Source organism: Varanus komodoensis, unplaced genomic scaffold (genome assembly GCF_004798865.1).
Source record: "Varanus komodoensis strain SLA01 unplaced genomic scaffold, ASM479886v1 scaffold79, whole genome shotgun sequence".
Taxonomy (NCBI): Eukaryota; Metazoa; Chordata; class Lepidosauria; order Squamata; family Varanidae; genus Varanus; species Varanus komodoensis.
The window spans coordinates 999,074-1,019,908 of record NW_025336467.1 but is presented as its reverse complement, the minus strand read 5'-3'; the positions used below and the strand labels follow the sequence as shown (position 1 = coordinate 1,019,908).

The 20,835-nt window shown below is 49.0% G+C and overlaps 1 protein-coding gene across 3 annotated transcripts in view; it reads left to right on the top strand.

Annotated features, from left to right (window-relative positions):
- The window catches only part of ARHGAP45 (Rho GTPase activating protein 45), a 48,989-nt gene that overhangs the window by 17,680 nt on the left and 10,474 nt on the right, over positions 1-20,835 (top strand). For 2 of the 3 annotated variants that reach the window (XM_044453413.1, XM_044453412.1), the window contains exons 3-15: positions 398-541; positions 3,093-3,177; positions 4,662-4,734; positions 5,572-5,650; positions 11,469-11,606; positions 11,709-11,773; positions 13,579-13,689; positions 14,321-14,401; positions 15,786-15,971; positions 16,720-16,857; positions 17,521-17,711; positions 18,677-18,825; positions 19,902-19,988. In XM_044453413.1, coding sequence (XP_044309348.1) covers positions 398-541; positions 3,093-3,177; positions 4,662-4,734; positions 5,572-5,650; positions 11,469-11,606; positions 11,709-11,773; positions 13,579-13,689; positions 14,321-14,401; positions 15,786-15,971; positions 16,720-16,857; positions 17,521-17,711; positions 18,677-18,825; positions 19,902-19,988 — 1,527 coding nt within the window. The remainder of the gene's footprint in view (positions 1-397; positions 542-3,092; positions 3,178-4,661; positions 4,735-5,571; positions 5,651-11,468; positions 11,607-11,708; positions 11,774-13,578; positions 13,690-14,320; positions 14,402-15,785; positions 15,972-16,719; positions 16,858-17,520; positions 17,712-18,676; positions 18,826-19,901; positions 19,989-20,835) is intronic. The other variant, XM_044453414.1, reaches the window with a different exon arrangement.

Sequence of the window (20,835 nt, the reverse complement as noted above, 5' to 3'; positions counted from 1 at the left end):
GTGAACACTTGCTGACCTCTGTCTGATGCTGGGAAAGTTGGCTGGCCAGCTGGCCTCCTAGATAGCGGCGATGATAAAAAGGTGGATGATAGTGGAATGGCTGAAGCTGAATGGAAGGGAAGCGAACTCCCAAGCTGTGCAACGGGGGCATTCAAATCTACTGGAAAAATGCAGACGGAAGCCATAAATAGCCTATGGCTGATGTTTTAAAGGGGAGAGGTGGGGATTCTGCTTATCAAAGATGGTTAGCTTTTTTTGAACCCTCTCCAGCAGGATGCCGGTGCTTGGCAGCAGTGCGGCAGGCAGAAATTCAGCTGGTGAAGCTTGCCCTAGAATGGCAGTATGCAGCTATGAGAGAAAGAGAGAGAGAAAGCAGCACCAATCTTCTGTTTTGCAGATGGCCTGGAGTCGCGGCGGCAGCTTGCCCACGAGTGTCTGGGGGAAACCTTACGGATTCTCCGACAGGTCATTAACAGGTACCCTCTACTGAACACTTTGGAGACCTTAACAGCAGCAGGAACGCTTATATCAAAGGTCAAAGGTGAGTGCATTCCACCAGGGACTGTCATTGTTTTGTGAACCCTGGACAACAGGCTAACAGGGTTTTCCTCCTAGGGGAAATTGGGCATGCATGCCTTAAAATGATAATGCGGTGGACAAATGACCCTTTAGGAATCACTGGACAGATGTATAGAATTCCTGGCTCCTATGGCATATACAACTCTATATGAATCCACTTTCCCCCTGCTCCATGTCCAAAGACTGTAGGGGGTAACACTGGAGAATGGTATTTGATCTGCATTTTTAATGAGCTGTCCTAAGCTGTTTTTCCTGGATCAGAATCTAGCAATTCTTTGGATTGCACGTATCTGAGTTTTGCAGTCAGCTCAAAAAATACTCAATTGGGTGGATAAGGAATGCAGATAATGGGAATTTTCATGCAATTAAAACAATCACATAGACAAGGAAGGAATACACTTAGAATTGACTACATGTTCGACCGAGATATCTATTCATCGCAACTGTTGACTCTTGGATTCCTAGGAAAACCAAGATGCAAAAGAAAAAAAAAACTATAAATGAGATCTCTACACTCTCTATCATCTAGAGATCTCTATCATCTTAAATATTCATCGCGGTTTCCCACTAACCCTGTTTTGTAATCTATCAGCATCATATCTGTGTCCACTGTTCGAAGTCTTATAAAACCTTCTTTGAGAGTAAATAAAGAGAAGCTTTAGAATTGTAGCAAGGGAGGATACACCACACATTAAAAAAGGAGAAAAAAACAACTGTTTCTGGCTTCCTGTACCCTGAAGTGCTAACCACATGGTAGCCCAAGTCTTCAATTAAATCTACCAGCGGATTCCTTGGTTCTGTGCTTTGCAGAAAGCAAAACTCCTTCCTGCACTGCAAAATTAGGGTAGCTATTCAGTTGCTTTGTAATGTAAATAAATGATTATCAAATGGTCACCAGAGAAAGGTGTGAGAAAACCCCCTCCAAGCCAAAGAGGATCCAACATTTGTGTTGTTCCAGCACTGGGGATCCTTTAGTACCCCTGAAGTGTTGGTTGCAGAAAAGCTCTTCAATGCAGACTCATCCATAGCCCCTCTCTGTGCAGGTGCTCCCCAGGAATTGTTATGCCCACCCCTTCCTAAATATCCCAGTTACCCCAATTCGTTTTACCTTGAATTACTTTTATCTGATCAATCCGATTTTATCTCCTTGACTACAGCCAAATATTGGTCAGTGGTTTGTATAGTGCGTGGTACAATTAACCTCAAATGTTGCTAGGTTCTACTAGATTGCTTTTACTTTCTTATTTTAATTACTGTAATTGTATCCGTATTGTATATTTCTTATTTTTAATTAAGTGTCATTTTATGCTTTATTTATTGGCTGATCAATGACTGAATAAAGGATTGATTTATTGACTGATTGATTGACAGTGCTCTTCAGCCAAGGTCCCCTGCGACTTGAATTAGAAGCTTCTTGTCTGTATTTCCTGTCCTTTTAATTCCTTACTCCACCGTGGTGTTAGTGATGGATTGCTTCTTAGTTGCCCCATTGTTATGCAGTTCTTGCTCCTTGTGAAGGGGTGCAGGGCTTTAATTATGGATTTCCTCTCCTATTGTGATATAGGAGTTTCTGTAAGTCAATGGAAAGAGGAGGGAACATTAAGGGAACAAGAACTCATTCAGGCGGAAATAAAGCTCAGTTCATCAGGAATCCTGTTGTCAAATCAAAAGAAAACAGTGACAAAAGCTGTAAGAAGGAAGCTTCTAATGAAAGACACAATATCAAAGCTGAGGTATCAGCAGAAGGAGACTAGGGTAGAAACCAGGACCAGGAATGGTGGAGCTGGAGAGAGGTCTTTGCACAATGCAGGAGCACCAGAGGCAAAGAGGTTGGAAACAAGCAAGGGGCAGGTATCCAGGAAGCCACGAGAGGTTCAAAGGAACACCTGGAACCAGGAGCAGGCAAGGGGCAGATGCCAAAAGAAGGCAGGGCAGAATCAGAGATCATTTTCCAGCAACGGCGGTCAGAAAAGACAAGGAGCAGGTGCCTGGCAAGGCTGAAGGGAAAGCCTGGGGGTGGAAGCACAACGGAATCACCTGCAGTGCTGTGCTTGAGCCCAGCAGCACCAGGAAGCCCATTATAGACCTTCCAGGACAGCCAGCCCTGATCCCTGCACACCTCCGAGTGTGGCCCTGATCCTGCAGCTGCTTGTGGGGCAAATTGCACTGCTTACCCCCTGGGAGGCTGTGTCCAGAAGGACTGCAATGGTGCTTTTGTTAATAGGTGGGGGTCTTCTGGAAGACTCTTGCAGGTTGTTTGCCCTCTTCCTGTTTTACCAAACCTACTGGTTGAAGGTTTCTAATTCCCTCTCTGTGTTTGAAACACTCCTGGTTTTTTATTTTTTGCCTTAAGTTTCATGCTTAAGTAATATTGTCATTCAATTCTTGAGCTTTCTTTCTTTCTTTAATCTGGGGGAGCATGGAAAACATGCCTAGAGACACCCGAACAGCCCTTCTGAGGTTGGAACTGCTCAAGGAAGTTCCAAGTGTTCTCTCTCCCGCTTCCCATGCAGGGTTCCATTATGAATCCAACCAGGAGGCCGACAAGCGGGAATTCGAAAAGGCCGTGGAGACGATGGCGGTGTCCTTCAGCAGCACGTAAGCAAATGGCTGGCCCTCTGATCCCCCTGCCTCACCCCCACTTGGCCCAGAAGCCAAGCCAGGGCATTGCACTGTGCAAGGGGGCACACGGACCCGCTCCAGAGCCCGTCCAAAGAGCCTTCGCTTTTCCCAGCTGATCTGATTGATGCAGCCTTCCCTGAAGATCTGGCTGAGAAGAGAATTGAGGATCAGGGCGTATGACTGGAGGGGTTATAGAAACACAGAAAGAGAGCAAGTCAGAAGGGGTCTCCCGGGCCATCTAGTCTGACCCCTGGCTCCATCCGGCTCCACTCATGACACGCCCACCATGTGCACGCTCAGGCTATCCTTAGTGGGGCCAGCCAAGACAGCTGAGGTGGCATTTTCCAAGCTGCCTTTGGACTGGAATGAGATCCTCCCAATTCTCAGCTGCAGAGGAATGTTTTCCAGAGCCCCGTTCTCTTCTTTCAGCGAGATCTCTCTGGTGGCTGGCTAGGACCAGCTCCTGATGGTTCCCAGCCCGCAGTCCCCAGACCACTGATGCGCAGCACGTTTTGAGCGTTTCCCCTGTTCTGAAATGCTGACATTTCAAAAAGGGACCTTTCAGCCAAAGCTGGGTTTTGGGCCTCACCCCTTCTGTTCTCATCCTGCCTCTTGTGCTCACTTGGGGAGAAACCCCAAGGGCTCCTGCAAAATTCAAACCAGCCCTCAGGTTGGAAGAGCTTCCACACCATCCCTGTTCTGTGCTCTTGAACATCAAAGACGCAGGGAGACAGCTGTTTGTAGGCCACCTAACAGACCATCAATGATACAACAAACCCAGAGTTAAAGCATCCAAAAATGCAGCCACCTGGCTTTGCCTTAGCCTCCAGCCAAGAAGGTTAACCAAGAGCATCTTCTAACTATCCAGGTGGGGGTGAAAGACTTGGAATACCACCCCCCCACACACACACACACACGCACACACACAAAGCCCTTTTCAAGACAATGAAATGCCAGGATCTCAGATGGCCTGATTCAAGTAGTTCTCCCAGGTGCCCTTACAAAAACTTCTCTGAAAGGTGCAACGGGAGCCTTTTCCTTCCCTGAGGAAGAGTTGGAACAAAGGGAACCACTTCCAGGTGTGTTTGCTGCATGGCTTTAAGAAAGGAGCAGTGGTTTTTCCTGTTGTGTTTAAAGGGATGAGGAGGAAAAGGAAGGCTGGAGAGCTGATGGCCCGTCTGTGTGTGTTGCTGGAGTTCTGTCCACAGCCACCAAATGCCCAAGCCCTCATTAGAGATGGGCAAGGAGACCCCCTTGGCAGACTCGTTCTGTTCTCAGCTAATAACTTCAGGGGGATTCTAGGGCAAGCTTCCAAGAGTGGAATGAGGATTTCCCTGGGAACAGCTTGATGCAGTCGGATACCCCGGGCTGGCCTATGGCCCCTTTTATGCAGCTCTGAGCACTCGGGCTTCCGTGGGTCACGCCCAGATTTATAAGCCTAATTTTGTGTTTTCCCCCAGAGTCTCCGAGTTCCTCATGGGGGAAGTGGACAGCAACACCCTCCTCTCCATCCCTCCCAGTGAGCAGAACCAGGTGAGCTGAGCTGGTGCAGCACCAGCCTGTTTTTCCGGGCAGCATGGCCGGAAGTCCGCCCCGCTGCAGCAGTGGAGAGCAAACGAGAGTTTCGCCTGGCACCGATGCTATACTCTTTTCGGCAGCAGGCAAACGCCCCTTTTTATTTTCCCTCTATGTTAATGTTTAGTTGGTCTTAACTGGGGTTTTAGTATATTAATTGTCAGACGCTGTGCTGTTGGTTTTATTCTTCTCATTTTTGTACTCCGTCCTGAGACGTCTGTAGTGGATGGGTTAAATAAATAAATAGCTGCCAGTACTGGTTGGATTAAACTCCCCCAGCCTGGTGCCCTTTTCAATACAGTGGAAAGCTGGGATCCAGAATGGCCTTTTTCTAGTGGTTCTCCTGGGTGATGCTTAGCATCCAGGCTGGAAGCTGCCCACCCCATCTGGCTTCTCCACTGGGGTGACCAGCTCTCCACAGTCTCCAGTAGGGATTTTCTTCACTGCCAAGGGTTAAACCTTGGACATGCTGCAGCTCCAACACAGCCAGGAAGCGCTGCAAATGTCAAATATAACTCTCTAAATAGATGCATTTTGAGCTTTTTAAAAACCAGGGAGCCCTAATGTCTTCACTGAATTCAGAGCCAATTTCAGCCCACCCGCTGGCACCAATTTGAATGCTGGGAAATTGAGAACAATTTGCAAGATAAATAAGTGGGGAAAATAGTTTTATTTCACGGGAAATGGGTATGGGGGCTGAGGGCTGTGCCCACAGAAAAGATGGGATTCAAGGAGGGATGTATAAAGAAAACAGCCCTTGGTGTTCTCAGCTTCTCTCTCTTCCCACTGCCGCAGTGTATGGAAAATTTATATGGAGGAATTACTGGCCATGGTCCAGAAATGGTGCCAGATGGCAAGAAAGACTTCAGTTCAAGTAAGCAATAATAATAATAATAATAATAATAATAATAATAATAATAATAATAATAATAATTGCAGCCTTCACTGTGGTTCTGCATTTCATCATGTCTCTCCCTTGCAATGTATTAATGACGTACAAATATGCTCTGAAGCAAACACTACAAAAAGCCATCTTTCAATGATTCTGTAATATATCAAGAAACTTTTTCTGCAATAGTGATCAATGCTCAAGACCGTATTTCAGATGCCTGCAAATTGCGGCACATTCTTGTGCAATCAAGGCAAAGGATTTCGGGCAGTCTTTGCAAAAATGAAAGTACTGGCTCCAAGTGACTTGAATCCAGTGTGCGGGGTCTCGGGACTGGGCATCAACGGTTTCCCTCTGGGGAAAGCGAATGTCTTCTGCTCCCACCTTATGCGTTATTTCATGGCTTCTTGGCATTTGTGGAGTTGCTCCACGAATTCTTAGTAGCGTTAACATAAAGCGTGCTGGTGTTTGGGGGAGTTTAGTGGTCTTCTTTGGCCCTGCCCTTTCTACCTCGAGCTGGAATGAGGCCCCTGAGAAATTTCAGCAATGCAATTTGCTGACCCAGTGTGGGTGACTTTGACAGAAAGGAAAGGAAAGGTGTGGCCAACCACAGGTGCTCAGAATGTTACAAACTTACCTCAGAATCATAGAATAATGGAATTGGAAGGGGCCCTGAAGGCCATCAGGTCCATCCCCTGCTGTTGCAGGACACCAGTGCACACCATCCCATGCAGAGGACTGTCCAGTTTCACCTTGAATGGCTCCAGTATGGGAGCGCCCACCTCTCCAGGCAGATGGTCCCGCTGCAGTATCGCTCTGACCATGAGGAAGCTTTTCCTGATGTCCAGCCTGAATCTGGCTTGCTGCAGCTGGACTTTTATCAGTGAGAAGATACCTCGGCCTTCCTCTTTGTGATAGCCTTTGAAGGATTTATAGAGGGATATCACGTACCCTGTCGGTCTTCTCTTCTCAAGGCTGAACAGGAAGGACAAGTGCCAAGTTCTCTCAGTCTCTCCTCACAGGGCTTTCTTAGAATCACAGAACCATTGAATTCTATGACTGAGCTGGAAGGGGCCAGGAAGGCCATCCAGTCCAACCCCTGCTGTTGCAGGACACCAGCTCACACCATCCAGCCCAGGTGGCTGCCCAGTTTCACCTTGAATGTCTCCAGTGTGGGAGGGCCCCCACCTCTCCAGGCAGCTGGTCCCACTGCCTATTGCTCTGACCTTGAGGAAGCTTTTCCTGATGTCCAGTCTGAATCTGGCTTGTGGCAGCTGGACTTGAAAATTCTGTGTCCTACATTCTTTCATCAATGAGAAGATACCTTGGCCTTTGAAGGACTTATAGAGGGATCTCATGTCCCCGCTCAGCCTTCCCTTCTCAAGGCTGAACATGCCCAGTTCCCTCAGCCTCTCCTCACAGGGCAGCATTTCCAAGCCCTGGATCATTTTTGTTGCCCTCCGCTGGACCCTTTCTAATTTACCTGCATCTTTCTTAAATCTTGGTGCCCAGGACTGGACACAGCATTCCAGGTGAGGCCTGACTAGGGAGGAGTATAGAGGAACTACTGCTTCTCATGATCTGGAACTAATACTTCAGGGTTGATCTCCTCTAGGACTGACCGGTTTGGTCTCCTTGTGGTCCAAGGGACTCCAGCACCACAATCCAAAGGCCTCAATCCTTTGGCGCTCAGCCTTCCTTATGGTCCAGCTTTCACAGCCATGCATTGCAACTGGGAAAACCATCGCCTGGACTATACGCACTTGTGTTGGCAGGATGATGTCTCTGCTTTTTAGTATGCTGTCTAGATTTGCCATAGCTCTCCTCCCCAGGAGCAAGCATCTTTTAATTTCTTGGCTGGAATTACCATCTGTGGTATTTGGAGCCCAAGAAACAAAAACCTGTCTCTCCCTCCATTTTTCCCCATATATTTGCCAGGAAAGGATGGGACCGAATGCCATAATCTTAGTTTTCTTTATGTTGAATTTCAAGCTGACATTTGTGCTCTCCTCTTCTGCCCACATCATGACCCTCTAGTTAGTTCCTCTTTGATGTCTACCATTAGAGTGTCATTGTCATGTAATTTCAGGACATCTGAGGTTGTTGACATTTCTTGCAGCAATCTTAATGCCCACTTATGACTCATCTAGCCTGGCCTTTCACATGATGTGCTCTACTTATAAGTTAAATAGTAAAGGGGATAAAATACAGCCTTGCCGAACTCCTTTCCCAATCAATCATTCCATGTCCAGTTCTCACTGTTGCTTCCTGACCCACGTAGAGGTTTCTCAAGAGACAAATAAGATGGTCTGGTACTCCCATCTCTTTAAGAACTTGCCACAGTTGGTTGTGATCCACACAATCAAAGGCTTTAGCATAGTCCATGAAACAGAAGTAGATGTTTTTCTGCAACTCCCTAGCTTTCTCCATGATCCAGAGTAAAGATCATCTGATCTTTAGTTCCTCTGCTTTTTTGAAACCCAACTTGTACTTCTGGTAGTTGCTATGACCAGCGTCTTCTCTTGACAAAATTCTGCCAGCCTTTGCCCTGCTTCACTTTGTACTCCAAGGCCAAACTTCCCCATTATTCTGGTTATCTTTTGGCTTCCTGCTTTAGCATTCCAATCCCCCATGTTGATACGGACATCATTTTTTGGTGTTATTTCTGGAAGGTGTTGTAGGCCTTCATAGAACCGGTCAGCTTCAGCCTCTTCAGCACCAGTGGTTGGGGCACAGACTTGGACTCCTGTGATGTTGAATGTTTTGCCTTGGATTCGAACTGAGATCACTCTGTCATTTTGGAGATTGTATCGCAGTACTGCTTTTCCTACTCTTTATTGACTATGAAGGCTACTCCATTTCTTCTGAGGGATTCTTGCCCACAGTAGTATACCTGATGGTCATCTGAATTAAATCAACCCATTCCTGTCCATTTTAGTTCGCCGATTCCCAAGATGTCGATGTTCAGTCTTGTCATCTCTTGTTCGACCACATCCAGCTTGCCTTGATTCATGGATCTTACATTCCAGGTTCCTATGGAGAATAGATCTTTGCAGCATCGGGCTCTCCTTTCACCACCAGATACATCTGCAACTGAGTGTCCTTTCGGCTTTGACCCAGTCGCTTCACTCTTTCTGGCGCTACTAGTACTAGCCCTCTGCTCTTCCCCAGTAGCATATTGAACATCTCCCGACCTGAGGGGCTCATCTTCTGGCGTCAAATCTTTTTGCCTTTTGGTACTGCCCATGGGGTATTCATGCCAAAGCTACTGGAGTGGGTTGCCATTTCCTTCTCCAGTGGATCACATTTTGTCAGAGCTCTCTGCTACGGCCTGTCCATCTTGGGTGACCCTGCATGGCAGAGCTCATAGCTTCATTGAGCTACACAAGCCCCTTCGCCACAGCAAGGCAGTGATCCATGAAGGGGATTTGGGGAGTTACCCAGACAAGGAATGAGATTAAATTAGTCTGACAAGATTTATCTTTCATAAATCCATGCTGGCTTCTATTAATCACTGCATTTCCTTCAAGATGCTTGCAGATGGATTTTAATAATTTGCTCCAGGATTTTTCCAGGGATTGATGTCAGACTAACTGGTCTGTAGTTCCCAGCTTCATCTTTTTTTCCCCCTTTTTGAAGACAGGGACAACATGAGCCCTTCCCCAGTGGTCTGGCGCGTCTCCTGTTTTCCAGGAGTGATCAAAGATAATAGCCAGTGGTTCTGAGAGTCCCTCCGCTAGCTCTTGTATGACTCTGGGCTGGCGGTGATCGGGCTTTGAACGTGCTTCTTCCACCCAGGTCTTCCTTGACCATTTGTCTGTCCGTCTTGGGCTGCCATCTCTCATTTCCAGTTGTACTTCCTCTTGATTGCAGATCTCCTTGTGGGAGGAGACGGAAGCAAAGTAGGAATGGAGCACCTCTGCCTTTTCTTTGTTCTCTGTTTTCCCTCTGCTTCCCAGTTTAAGTACCGTATTTTTCGCTCTATAAGACACACCTGACCATAAGATGCACCTAGTTTTTAGAGGAGGAAAACAAGAAAAAAATATTCTGAATCAAATGGTTTACTAAACTATTTAATAAACTATAACAGAATACAGTAATACCATATTTCAACCTTGTAAAGTGAACAGCAGTCAACAGTGGCATTAAGAACCATCATCACTGTCATTAACAAAAGAGAGACTTTAAAGTTCGAGTACTCTTCTAGTTTTCATTGAACCCATAGAACGCATCATCGCTAGAGTCAGAATTTATGAAGCTCTGTTGCTCACAATCATTGACATCACTTTCTTAGTCAGTAGTGGAATTATTGAAGGAATCCACAATCTACGCCAGTTATACAAGAGCTGCTGCAGACAATTCAATAACAAATCTAAAAAAGCCAGTAATGTCCACGCTGCCCTACTAGTAAATAATAGAAAAAAACTTCTGACAAAAAATGAGATATTGTACGGTAAATCAAACACACAGCGGACTAAGTAGCCTTTGAAGAATAAACTTCATACACGAAGGTAATGCTGTTCAAATATCCACTGATCCTAAAAAAATGTGTCTGATCAACTAACAGATAACTGATCCATGGAAAGCTTCCTGATAATCACAGGCACATTCCCCATCACTTCCCCATGGGCTTCATTAAAAGACGGGTTGCCATTTGAAAACACACACCGACCTGTGATTAACAGCTCTCACCTGTGCCGGAGGAGGGGGGCGGAGCAGGGCGCGCCGAGCGTGTGCCAGCCAGGTGGTGCCACGTGGTGCAGGCGGCTGGCAGCGTCCCGGGCATCGGGCACACACACATTCGCTCTACAAGACGCACAGACATTTCCCCTTACTCTTGGGGGGGGGGGAAAATGTGCATCTTACAGAGCGAAAAATACGGTAGCTGGTCACCCTTCTCTTCCTCATGTCTTTTGTTCTGGATGTACGTGAAGAAAGACCTCTCTGCTAAGCAGTTCACAGTTCATCTCCTGCTTAGCCTTCTGGATGCAATTCCTGCAATTCCCTGCTGTTTGCAAGAAATTCTTCTTTCATGGCCTCGCCCTGTTTCCACTTGTTCTTCTTTCCTTTCAGGTGCTCACCTTGTTAAATAAAATGGAGGAGGGATCACAGCACAAAGCAGATCCCCTCTTTTCCCATTGAGGGGCACATTCCGGGGGGGGGGGGCAATCTAAAAGAACCACATGCCAGCACAGGTAGGGCTGAACTCAGCTGGCCCCCATCTCCACCCCCACATCCTCTTCCTTCTCTGCCTTCCCAACAGTCTGTCAGTGGCAGCTGCTTCGTGCTGACCAGAAGCAATTTTTGTTTTGCAGCAAGACTCAGGGCAGCCTAAAGCCACCCCTGTGATAAAAGAGCTGAATGAGGGAAATTAATGTAATTTTAATGTAATTTTATCAGGTCTTATATTAATTTATGCCATTGTTTAGTATTTGAATTATCTGTTAGTCGCCTGGAAATGCCGTGGTGAAATAGGTGGTATACCATGTGTAAATAAATAAATTAGTTCACCCCACAGTATCACTGCTTTCAGAGAGGAGTTTGCTGACAGGGCCTTTTTGGTGGTGTCCACCCTGGTTGTGAATTGCCTCTACAGAAGGGACTAGTTCTTGATGCCAGGACCGTCTTCCAACCATTTAATATTGACTTTGTTGTGTGTTTCTTTGCTTTTCTCGTGACCCACTCTGGAGGCTTTTCTGAAGGAGCTTCCTGAACTAAATAAACACATTCAACTATGTAATGTGTCGAGCTGACACCTGACCCTGCTTATTTCTCAATCCTTATTTCCCTTCTGTGTGGGCAGCCCGTCTGTCGGCAGAAGAGGTGGATGTCCTACTCCAGAAATGCGAGGGAGGGGTGGAAGTGGCCCTTAACTACGCCAAGAATGTCTCCAAGTATATGAAGGACCTCATCTACTACCTGGAAAAGAGGACGGCTCTGGGTGAGCAGCAAGAGGAGGGAGAAGCCTAGGCCAGGCCTGCTTTGCTCCAGCCCTTCCCCGGGAACCATGAACCCTCTCCCTCCTTCTCTTTTCCTTCCCCAGAGATGGAGTTCGCGAAGGGGCTTCAGAAGGCGGTGAACACCTGCAAGCAAACCATCACGCAGGTGGTACGTCTGTGCGCCTATATCCATCCTGCAAGGCAGTGCAGCCAGTTCTGACAGCACGGCTTGGAATATCCTTAGAGGCCATTTCTATAGGCAACTGGCCTGGAAAGTCCAGAAAGTCTCTTTCGAGTGTTTTTCTCCCCTCTCTGCTGCTCTCAGAGCTGCCGATTCTATCAGTTTTTGCCAACAGTAGATGGAGCTAGTTTGCCTTGTTAGGCTAGATAAGAAGACAGCTGTCCAGTATAACCAGAAGGTCCTGGCTGGGAAAGACTGCTTTCCCAGTAGCTCACACATTATTCCAGTTCCACAAATGCTGTGACCAGTACTAGCTGTTGGAAGGCCTGATCCGAGACCTAATCATACCCCCCTCAGGGTTTTGCTAAGCGATCCAAGAAACATCCATAGAATTTGCAGAGAAAATGTGGCTTATCTGGTCAGTACTGCAATAGGAGAAATACTGGAAGATAAGAAACAGTACCATTGTCTGTGGAATATGGGTATTAAGAAAAGCTGAGACTGGGCTCTGCAATAGCTTTTCTGCACACAGAAAATCCTGAAAGCCTAGAGTTGGAGTGGAGGGGGTCTTATAGACAATCTGGTCCAGCTTGGAAGTCAAGCCCTGGTAGTGTCCAGTCTTTGCTTCAAGAACTCCCCTGGGAAAAAGCCCACTGACGCCCAGATCACTGGCAGAAAAAGGCCAACAGAAATGTGTTCACCACCCACCCTGCTATTTTGCCTGGGAGTCTTAAGCAGTGCATTGCAAGTACTTAGAAGTGGTTAAACTGAAGAATAGCCCCCTACCTGGGCAGGTGGTAAGTTTGTGGAAATGCACGAAAGCAGCCCTCTGGGTTCGCAGCATCCCCACGTCACCAAAGAGAACCCGAGGCAGAGCAGGGTCCAAACGCTGCCCAGAGTCTAATGGTTGCAGGCAGGTTTGTGGCCAAGAAACAGGCCAAAGTCAAGAACTGGAAGTGCCACGGACGGCACACTGTGAGCATCGAGAACTGGGAATACTAAGAAAAGCAGGGAGCAGGTTCCTGCGACGGCATGAACCGGGTGGCATTCATGAGAGTCACTGGGTGCAGGCGAAGCGATTCCACAAGGCACGGTACAGCAAGGAAGGGACTGAGCTGCACTACAGTGAGCAGAGAGACCCGTGCTGCTAAGGCGAGGCTGCGCGGCAGAATAGAGCAAGGCAGGGCCCAGACAGAGAGAGGCCCAGGCCAGGCCAGGTGTGGGAGCCGGACCTCACTGCGGGCAGCAGGAAGCCTTGCATTGCTAAGGCTGCCCCTGCAGCAAGAGCTGGCTCTTCCATAGCTCTCCCCCCAGGGCCCCCAGCCAGGACTCCACCGGAGGCTGAGCACTCCTGCAGGACCTGGACCCCAATCCTGCAACTACTGCAGTGTCCATTTTGGTTCTGGCCACTAGATGGAGCCCTTGAGCTTCGGAGAGCCTGATGCCTGTACAGGCAGGACATGATGTATAACCCTTTAGTGTGTGTTGCCATGAACTGCAAGGCCAAGATTTGGGAAAGCACATCTGTGCAGATCTGTTGGAACTCAATTTCTGTGGTAGGTTATAAAGTGTCAGGAAAGGTGTGGGGGGAGGAGTGGGAACTACGAGGAGACCAGAAGCCCCCTGGAGAACCAGGATTTGCCATTGCTATGAAGGGGAATACGGGTGTTTTAAAAGACCCAAAGGGGGGGAAATGGCATTCGCTGCCTGGCTCGAGTGCGACGTCTGTCCTCTTTCTTGATTGACACCTGCAGCACTGCTGTTGCTTTTGTGTTTGTCTTGCATCCCTTCAGCCTTTCATGCCGTTCTTCTCTATCTATTCTCTGGCGTTGGAGCAAGACATGGAATACAGTGTCAGCTCTCTGCAAGCTGCCTCCACATTGCGAACGGAAACGTTCCTGCAGGTAAGAGGGAGGTGAGGCCGAAGCCGGCTGCTTGGACAAGGAATTGTGCAAACTTGCACAACCAGATCTAAGTCAGGCTGAGGTGAGAAACACCACTCGGCAATAGGAGTTGTCCGAAAGGAGGGACTTCAGCAAAGCCAGGGCCAAAATGCAGCGAGGCATCATCCCAAGACTGGGATAGGGAACATGGCACAACAGTCACTCTCCCCCCTTTCCTTCCTTGCCCACCCCTTTCTCCCTGTGTGTCATGTCTTTTCAGAGAGTGACTCACACTTGACTGATCACAGCTAAGTTGCTCTGGCTGCAGAGCAGGGTAGAAACAGTTTAAATAATCAAACAATTAGTCTGTGTTGGGTAAACCAATTTGCACGGAGCTGGAAGAGGTGGACACCAGCATAGTGTAGGCCAACAGCTTCATTAAAGAGAGTTCGAAGCCTCTGTGGCTCAGCGGCCCACACAACCTTCTCACACGCGGTTCTCCCGCTCTCCCACCCAGGCAAGCTCTTGAACGGGTCAGTTTTTTTGCAGGACGAAAAAGCAAGGGAGCAAATGGCAGAAGATGTGTTCTCCCATGCATCAGTCCACTAAATAAATCGGAGCTTCTTTTCCGTTTGCTCTTTGCCTTCTCCAGCCGCTGACATTAAGGCGTCTGGAGCATGAGAAGCGTCGGAAAGAGATCAAGGAACAGTGGCACCGGGCCCAAAGGAAGCTGGTGAGGAGCAAGGATGCTTTGTGCAATGGGAAGGGAGTACGGCTTGACTAACACAACAACCAAGACCTGGGCCAGCCTGCCAGTTTCCAGTCTGGGTGACTAAGCCACTCACTGCCTCTCAGCCTCACCTACCTCACAGGGTTGTTGTGATGGTGAAACAGAGAGGCGGCGGATCTGCAAGAAGGCATTACACGAGAGCAGAATTCTCCGCGTCCTGCCCAGTGAGGCTTCCTTGCCTTCCGTCTGAGGCCAAATCCGTCTTCGGAGAAACCAAGTGGACAGGGCCAAAACGGCCCAGCATGGCTTAGTTGAAAGCCCTTCCTGCTGGTAATTCGGCCCCAGGAGGCAAGCGTTGACCTGTCAGGAGGAGGAAGTGCAAAGCGGAGAAATCAATCGCTGCAGGCTGGCCATCACAGGAAAGTGTGTGTGGCCAGGGGAAGGGTGTGCCGCCTTCCAGGGCACCATGGAGGGCTAAATTGGTGAGCAAAGCCAGCATCCGGCACACTGCAGGCCAAGGCCAAGCTTTGGGGAGCAAGACCATCCGTCCAACCACCCTGATAGAGTCCCCAAACTCTTTTCCCACTGAGCCTGATCTTGGGACCTCCAGCAAATAAAGCCTCACCTTCTGTCATCAGCATCTGCCGTCTTTCTTGCAAGGAAACCCACGGTGGCTTAAAGAACCCTCCTCCTCCTCTTGACCCTCTCCTCACAACAACCCTGAGAGGTAGGCCTAGGCTCACAGTCAGTGGCTGGCCCAAAGTCACCCGGATATGGCCAAGTGGGGACGCCCCTCCCCCACTCACGGCAGGCAGGCAGGTGGCTATTCAGAGAGGCCTTCCCGTTGTGCCACCCCGCGAATGTTGAATTACTTCAGGGTGGTTCATCTGACAACTGCTCTTGCAGGGCAAAGACCTCATTTTCCCAGGAATTTCCATTTCAGTTTTAAATTTGATGGGGCTTTTAAAAAACTTTGTTCTACTGCCAGGCTTCCCTCTTTACGTTATACTGTAATCGTACTTACTGAAATTTTTATCCTGGATGTTTTCAAATGGTTGCACACCAGACAGATAGCTTCAGCTCCCAGGCAGTATAAACCTGTAAAAACACAGAGACATAAGGCCAGATCTCCCAAGTCCGAGTCCAGTACCGTCATGCTGCTTTCCCTTTTGGTGGTCCTTTCCCCAAAGATGGCAACCCCTTCCTTCTGGAAGCTTGCTGCAATTTGGAGAAGCACAGCTTGGAAAAGCCCTTCTGCCTCGATGCACCAGTGGGTAACACCAGGAAATGGCAGTGGCCAAAACGATTGGCCACCTCCTGGCTGAGTTTTGCCCCCGGGATGCCTCCTTCCGAAAGCAAGAGTTAGCGCTTGCACTTTTCCCGACAGCAAGAGGCCGAGAGCAACCTACGAAAGGCCAAGCAAATGTACATGCAACGCTCGGAGGAGTGTGAAAAAGCCAAGCATGTGATGGCGAAAGCAGAAGAGGAGCAGCAGGTGGCCGGCAGTGGAGGGGCCACCACCACCAAGTCCCTGGACAAGAAGCGGCGGCTGGAGGAAGAGGCCAGAAACAAGGTGGGCAGAGAATGCAGGTGGCCGGAACGAGGAGGAAGGGAGCCCTGGAAACGAGGCTGTCTTTCCCGAGGGGGGCTTTTGAAGTGTTGACACAAAACCCGTGGAATCCTTTGAGAAGGAAGGGGAAAAGGAAAAAGCCCTTTATGAACCAACGCAAGGCCATTTTATCCCATGCTGAAAGGATGCATTCACCTATCTATCTCAGTTTAGGATACTCTCCCCTACCTGTTTAGCCAGCAAAAGCAGCCTACAAATGCCATCATCACACACCAACAATCAACAGCAGGGATTCGGTGTTTGAGGCAGCAATTTTGTGGACCCAACTTCAAGGGTCTGTGGCTCCCAGCCACTGCCACGTCCTGCCAGAATGCCTCCGGTGCAGTGCTGGTCTTGGAGTGCTCAGGCTGAACCAGGAGGGCTTCTGCAAGAAAAGTTACCCCACAATGCTAAGAATGGGGTAACTTTTTACCCCGCAGTGCTTTTTTGGGATCTCCCAGAAGGGGATCTCCAAGAGCTACGAATGAGCTGCTCCGGCTTTCCCTCCTGCGTGACCTTCACTAAGGGAAAAGGCCAGAGAAGCAATGGGGGAACGCAGGGGGGACTTCGGGTCCCACGTGGGCCGGTTCCGAAGGAGGCAGCCCGACCGATAAAAGGCAGGGCCCCAAAAGCCCAGGGTGCATGCAGCATTTCAACAGCTCTGCTCACCCTGCTGCCTCTCTCGCCGGTTCTTACGCCCTCTCGACTGCAGGCCGATGAGGCCATGGCTACCTACCGGACCTGTGTCGCGGATGCCAATACGGAGAAGCAGGAACTGGAGGACACCAAAGTGACAGTCCTTCGGCAGATCCACGAGGTGGTTAGGCAGAGCGACCAGATCATCAAATCGGTGAGTTGGGCACAGCTTCCTTCAGTGCCTGATGAGATCTTAATAGGTCTGCTGGACCCATCCATCCAGAGCATTGCCATGAGAACTAGAAACTTGCTTCTTGGTTAAATAGCCGAGACACTCACAAAGCGCACACCTGTATCCAATCTGAACATGTTTGCTGGTTCCATGGCAGAGGAGTGTTTTCTCTGGTGTCTAGCAAGGCGTACCTGTGAACTCCTGTCTGAGAGACCACTGGACTCCTTGCCCTTTAATAGTTTTATTTCATGTCTTAAGGTTTTTAAAGATCGCTTTCATTTTATAACTGGGAATTGTGGCGTGCCGCAAGGTGTCACCCGCAACCCACTCTGCCTTTGGATTCAGAGCAGCTTTGTGCTGGGGTTCAGACCACTCCTCCGCCTCGCACCTCAGTTCTTGGGCAAATTACTTTTCCTTTACTCTCACCGGTTTTGTCTTTTGGGAACTCCCACTTTCATGGTGGGTCATGCCCCCTCGGACAGCCCTCGAGGTCCCTCGCAAATTGGTCCTCCACAATGCAAATGTTCCACCACCCCAGAAAGGTCGGGGAGTCCTGCACTGTGGACTTCACACACCTGCACAGTCCAATGCCATTCACCCTCTTCTCTGTCTTCTCCCTTTGCTTCACCGATCTCTGGCTTCCAGGCCACCATTTCCTTCTACCAAATCATGCACATGCAAACTGCCCCGATGCCCGTCAATTTCCAGACGTTGTGCGAGAGCAGCAAACTCTACGATCCCGGGCAACAGTACGCCTCTCATGTCAAGCAGCTGCAAAGAGAGGATGAACCGGAAATACACTACAACTTCGAACCCTACATGTCGCAGAACAGCTGGTAGGATGGGGTGTGAGCCAGGGGCACACGTCTTGTTCCCCCTGTCGGTCCAAGGTGGCCCCAGCCAAGGTTCCCTCACTTTCTTCATTTCCCACTTTCCCAAAATTAATTTAATTAAGACAAAATAGCCCTACTGTGCACCCCTGCAAGGTTGTCTTAGGATGCATGGAAACGTTCAAAGGCCCAGGCCCCCTGCTCATAGCACTGAGGAAAAGAGATGCATCCTTGCCTCTGTTGTTCTAGACAACAACCTTCCAGGTAGCAATTCAACTCCAGGTGTGTTTGCTTTTAGTGTATTGGCATGCCTACTAGAAATACCTGAAAAGGGGATGCTTCTGAAACCCTCCTTAATCTTCTGGCTGCCCTGGAGATTGGAGTTGCAAATGGCAGTCTTTCCGAAGTAGAATAATCTTTTACCACTGCATCTTTATTTCTAAAGTTTATAGAATATATTATTAGACAATGTATTTATGTTTAAAATTGTCCTGATTGATACAAATGAAAGCTGCAAAGTATTTCAAAGTCAGCCTGGGCCGGGGCTGGGGTGGGGGGGGGGTTCCCCAATGGCTAGGTTGGCCTTCTCCCTTTCCCTCAGACACGGATGGCTGATTTCCAGGGTCTGTGTAGGTCCCCCCACTCTAAAATATCAACGTACCTCTCTAACGGCTGAACGAGTCCAATGAGAGCGTTAAGTGAAACTTGGCTGGTATTTTTATATGTTGGCCCTGCTCCTTTCCCTGTAGGTCCCTTTCCTCAGCACTGGAATCTGCCCCCCCCCCCCCCCAACTCCTCCCAGATGAAATTTGGCCCCCAAGGGCTGCAAGCAGTTCTTCACCCCCATGGTAGAATGTGAGGTCAAGTATCTAGGAAAACTGTAGCATGGATCTGCTGAGGACCCTGTTTTTCCTGGTAAGGGGACTCTTGGGTTTCCGTTCAGCCCTTCCATGCATCTTACTTCCCGACAGGTCTCCGGTGGCTCGCTCGAGAAAGGGCAGCAGCAGTGCCAGCGAGTTTGCGGCCGCCGGCAGCTCCGATGCAGCCGGAAAAGAGGGTGCAGCCCCCGAGAGCAACGTGGCTGCCAATCCGGGCACACAGGTGGCACCTGAATGGCGAGGTGAGCAGCTTGCGAGCATCCGTGCCGGCATGGTGACCGTGGCATCCTTGACCACCATCAACCCCCCCCCCCTGCCCCGCTGCCATTCTTACCACCAGGATAAATTCTGCCCCAGGGACAGCGCAGCTTGAAATCGCAGGGAGATAATTCCCCCTTGTGGAGTCCCCTTGAGAGTCCAGGAGACAGAAGAGGAAGGCCACCTTCCCCGAAAGCAGAATCTGTCCAGGGCTGCAGTGCTGTGCCACCGACTCCTTCCTAGGCCACTGGGTTCCTTGCCCCTCTTCATGCTTTTTAGAAATCACTTTTAACCAAGAGGTTGCCTTCCTTTATTTGCATTCGAAAGAGTGTCTGGAAGTGGGTTCAGCCCCCGCCTTCACCTTGGACTTCTGCGCTTTCCAAGTTTCTTTTCTTTTAATCTCCCCAGTTTGTTTTGGGGGGAAAGGAGTGTTTTGGAACGGGCCTTCCCAGGATGCTTTCTCAAAATTTAAAAAGTTGGTGCCCAGAGTCCCCACAAAGTTGAGTGCTGCTGGGAGTTTACTCTTCTGAGTTGATCCCTCAAGAGGGATCAAGATGATCCTTCAAGAACTACCTCCTTCTTGAGTATCCAACGCCAACCTGAGCTTTCGGGAGAGCTCTGCTCAGGTCTAGTGGTTGGCCTTCTAAAAGGCAGGTGCTTAGCCAGTATACAAAAAGAGACATTTTCCTAATTAACTTTTAGCTGGACTTGGCAACGTTATTGTTATACTTTGAACCTCCATGTTCAAAATTAGTCTATCCCTGAATACAAGGTGCTTGGAGCAAACAAGGTGGACAGCGCTTTGGCTGTGCTCTGGTGGAAACAGGATACTGGGTCTTCTCGACTGACCCACTATCCTTGTGTTTGATATCTGCTCTAAGAGCTAAGGTACAGATGTTCTGGTTCTCCCACTGAATTTTTCAAAACATCACAGAACCGTGATTCAGGATTTGTTGATTCCACTTGTGGCCTCTGAAGTTGCAATATTTTTCAGAGCGCAGCTAGGAAGCATCTTTCACAGAGAAGGTAATGAAACCTGTTCTGTAATTTGGCTCCTCAGGTGGGCGGGGTCACCAGGTCCACAAATCCTGGCCGACAGCCATCACGGAAGCCAAGGGCAGGCCGGAGTCATGTGCCACGAGCTCAGGTAGCCAACAGCCTCCTGCCTCAAGGGGCAGCCATTCCCGGAGCAAACGCTTCTCTTCCCCTGGCAAATGAGCATCCCAAACAAGCCGCTTCTGGAGACTTGCTGGGCTGAAACTTTGAGATTCAGGGGATCAAAGCAAAGGGTGGGAAGGGAGAGTGGAAACTTCCCCCAGAGTTCTTTATCTTTTCATATCCTTGAAGCTGCAGAGAAATTTCTGAGAATTCCCTCCTTGTCAGAGCAATATGTCCAGAGGGAAACCGGATGCACAGAAGATGCTGCTGGAAATCCCAGCTCCCAGTTTGTTTGCATTTCACCCTAAAAATAGCCAATCCCCCCCTTTGATCCTCTGATGCTGTGATGGGGGGTGTATGAAACTGAGGAGTGTTCTTGGTCTAATGACTAAAGAGCATGATCCTTTGGCCTCCCAATGTTATAGTCTGGGAAGCCATAGGATGCTTTGGAGTCCCTCTGCTGACTGTGTTGGCAGCTTCCCAGCATTGCAACTGGAAGAAAGTAGCCTTTTGGGGATGGGGAGGGAAGAATTTAAGCTGATCCCCCTCATCATCCCTGCTTCCTTTCCTTCACTTTACTCCCCTTCCCTTCCACTTATCTAGACAACCCAAACTGGCTGCCTGGGTACAATACCCAGGGTAAGACAGAACAGCAAAAGAAATAACTCAGTGCCAGATCTCATTCTGAGTATATAATGCGCGACCCTACACTCCCAGCAGCTTGCATGCCCCGAGGGTCAGGGCACTCCATTGCATCCTAAGCTGCTCTTACAAAGCTCAGCATCCTAAATGCTGACTTATCTATCCTCGGTGTGTCCCAGCCAGTGTGAGAAGCC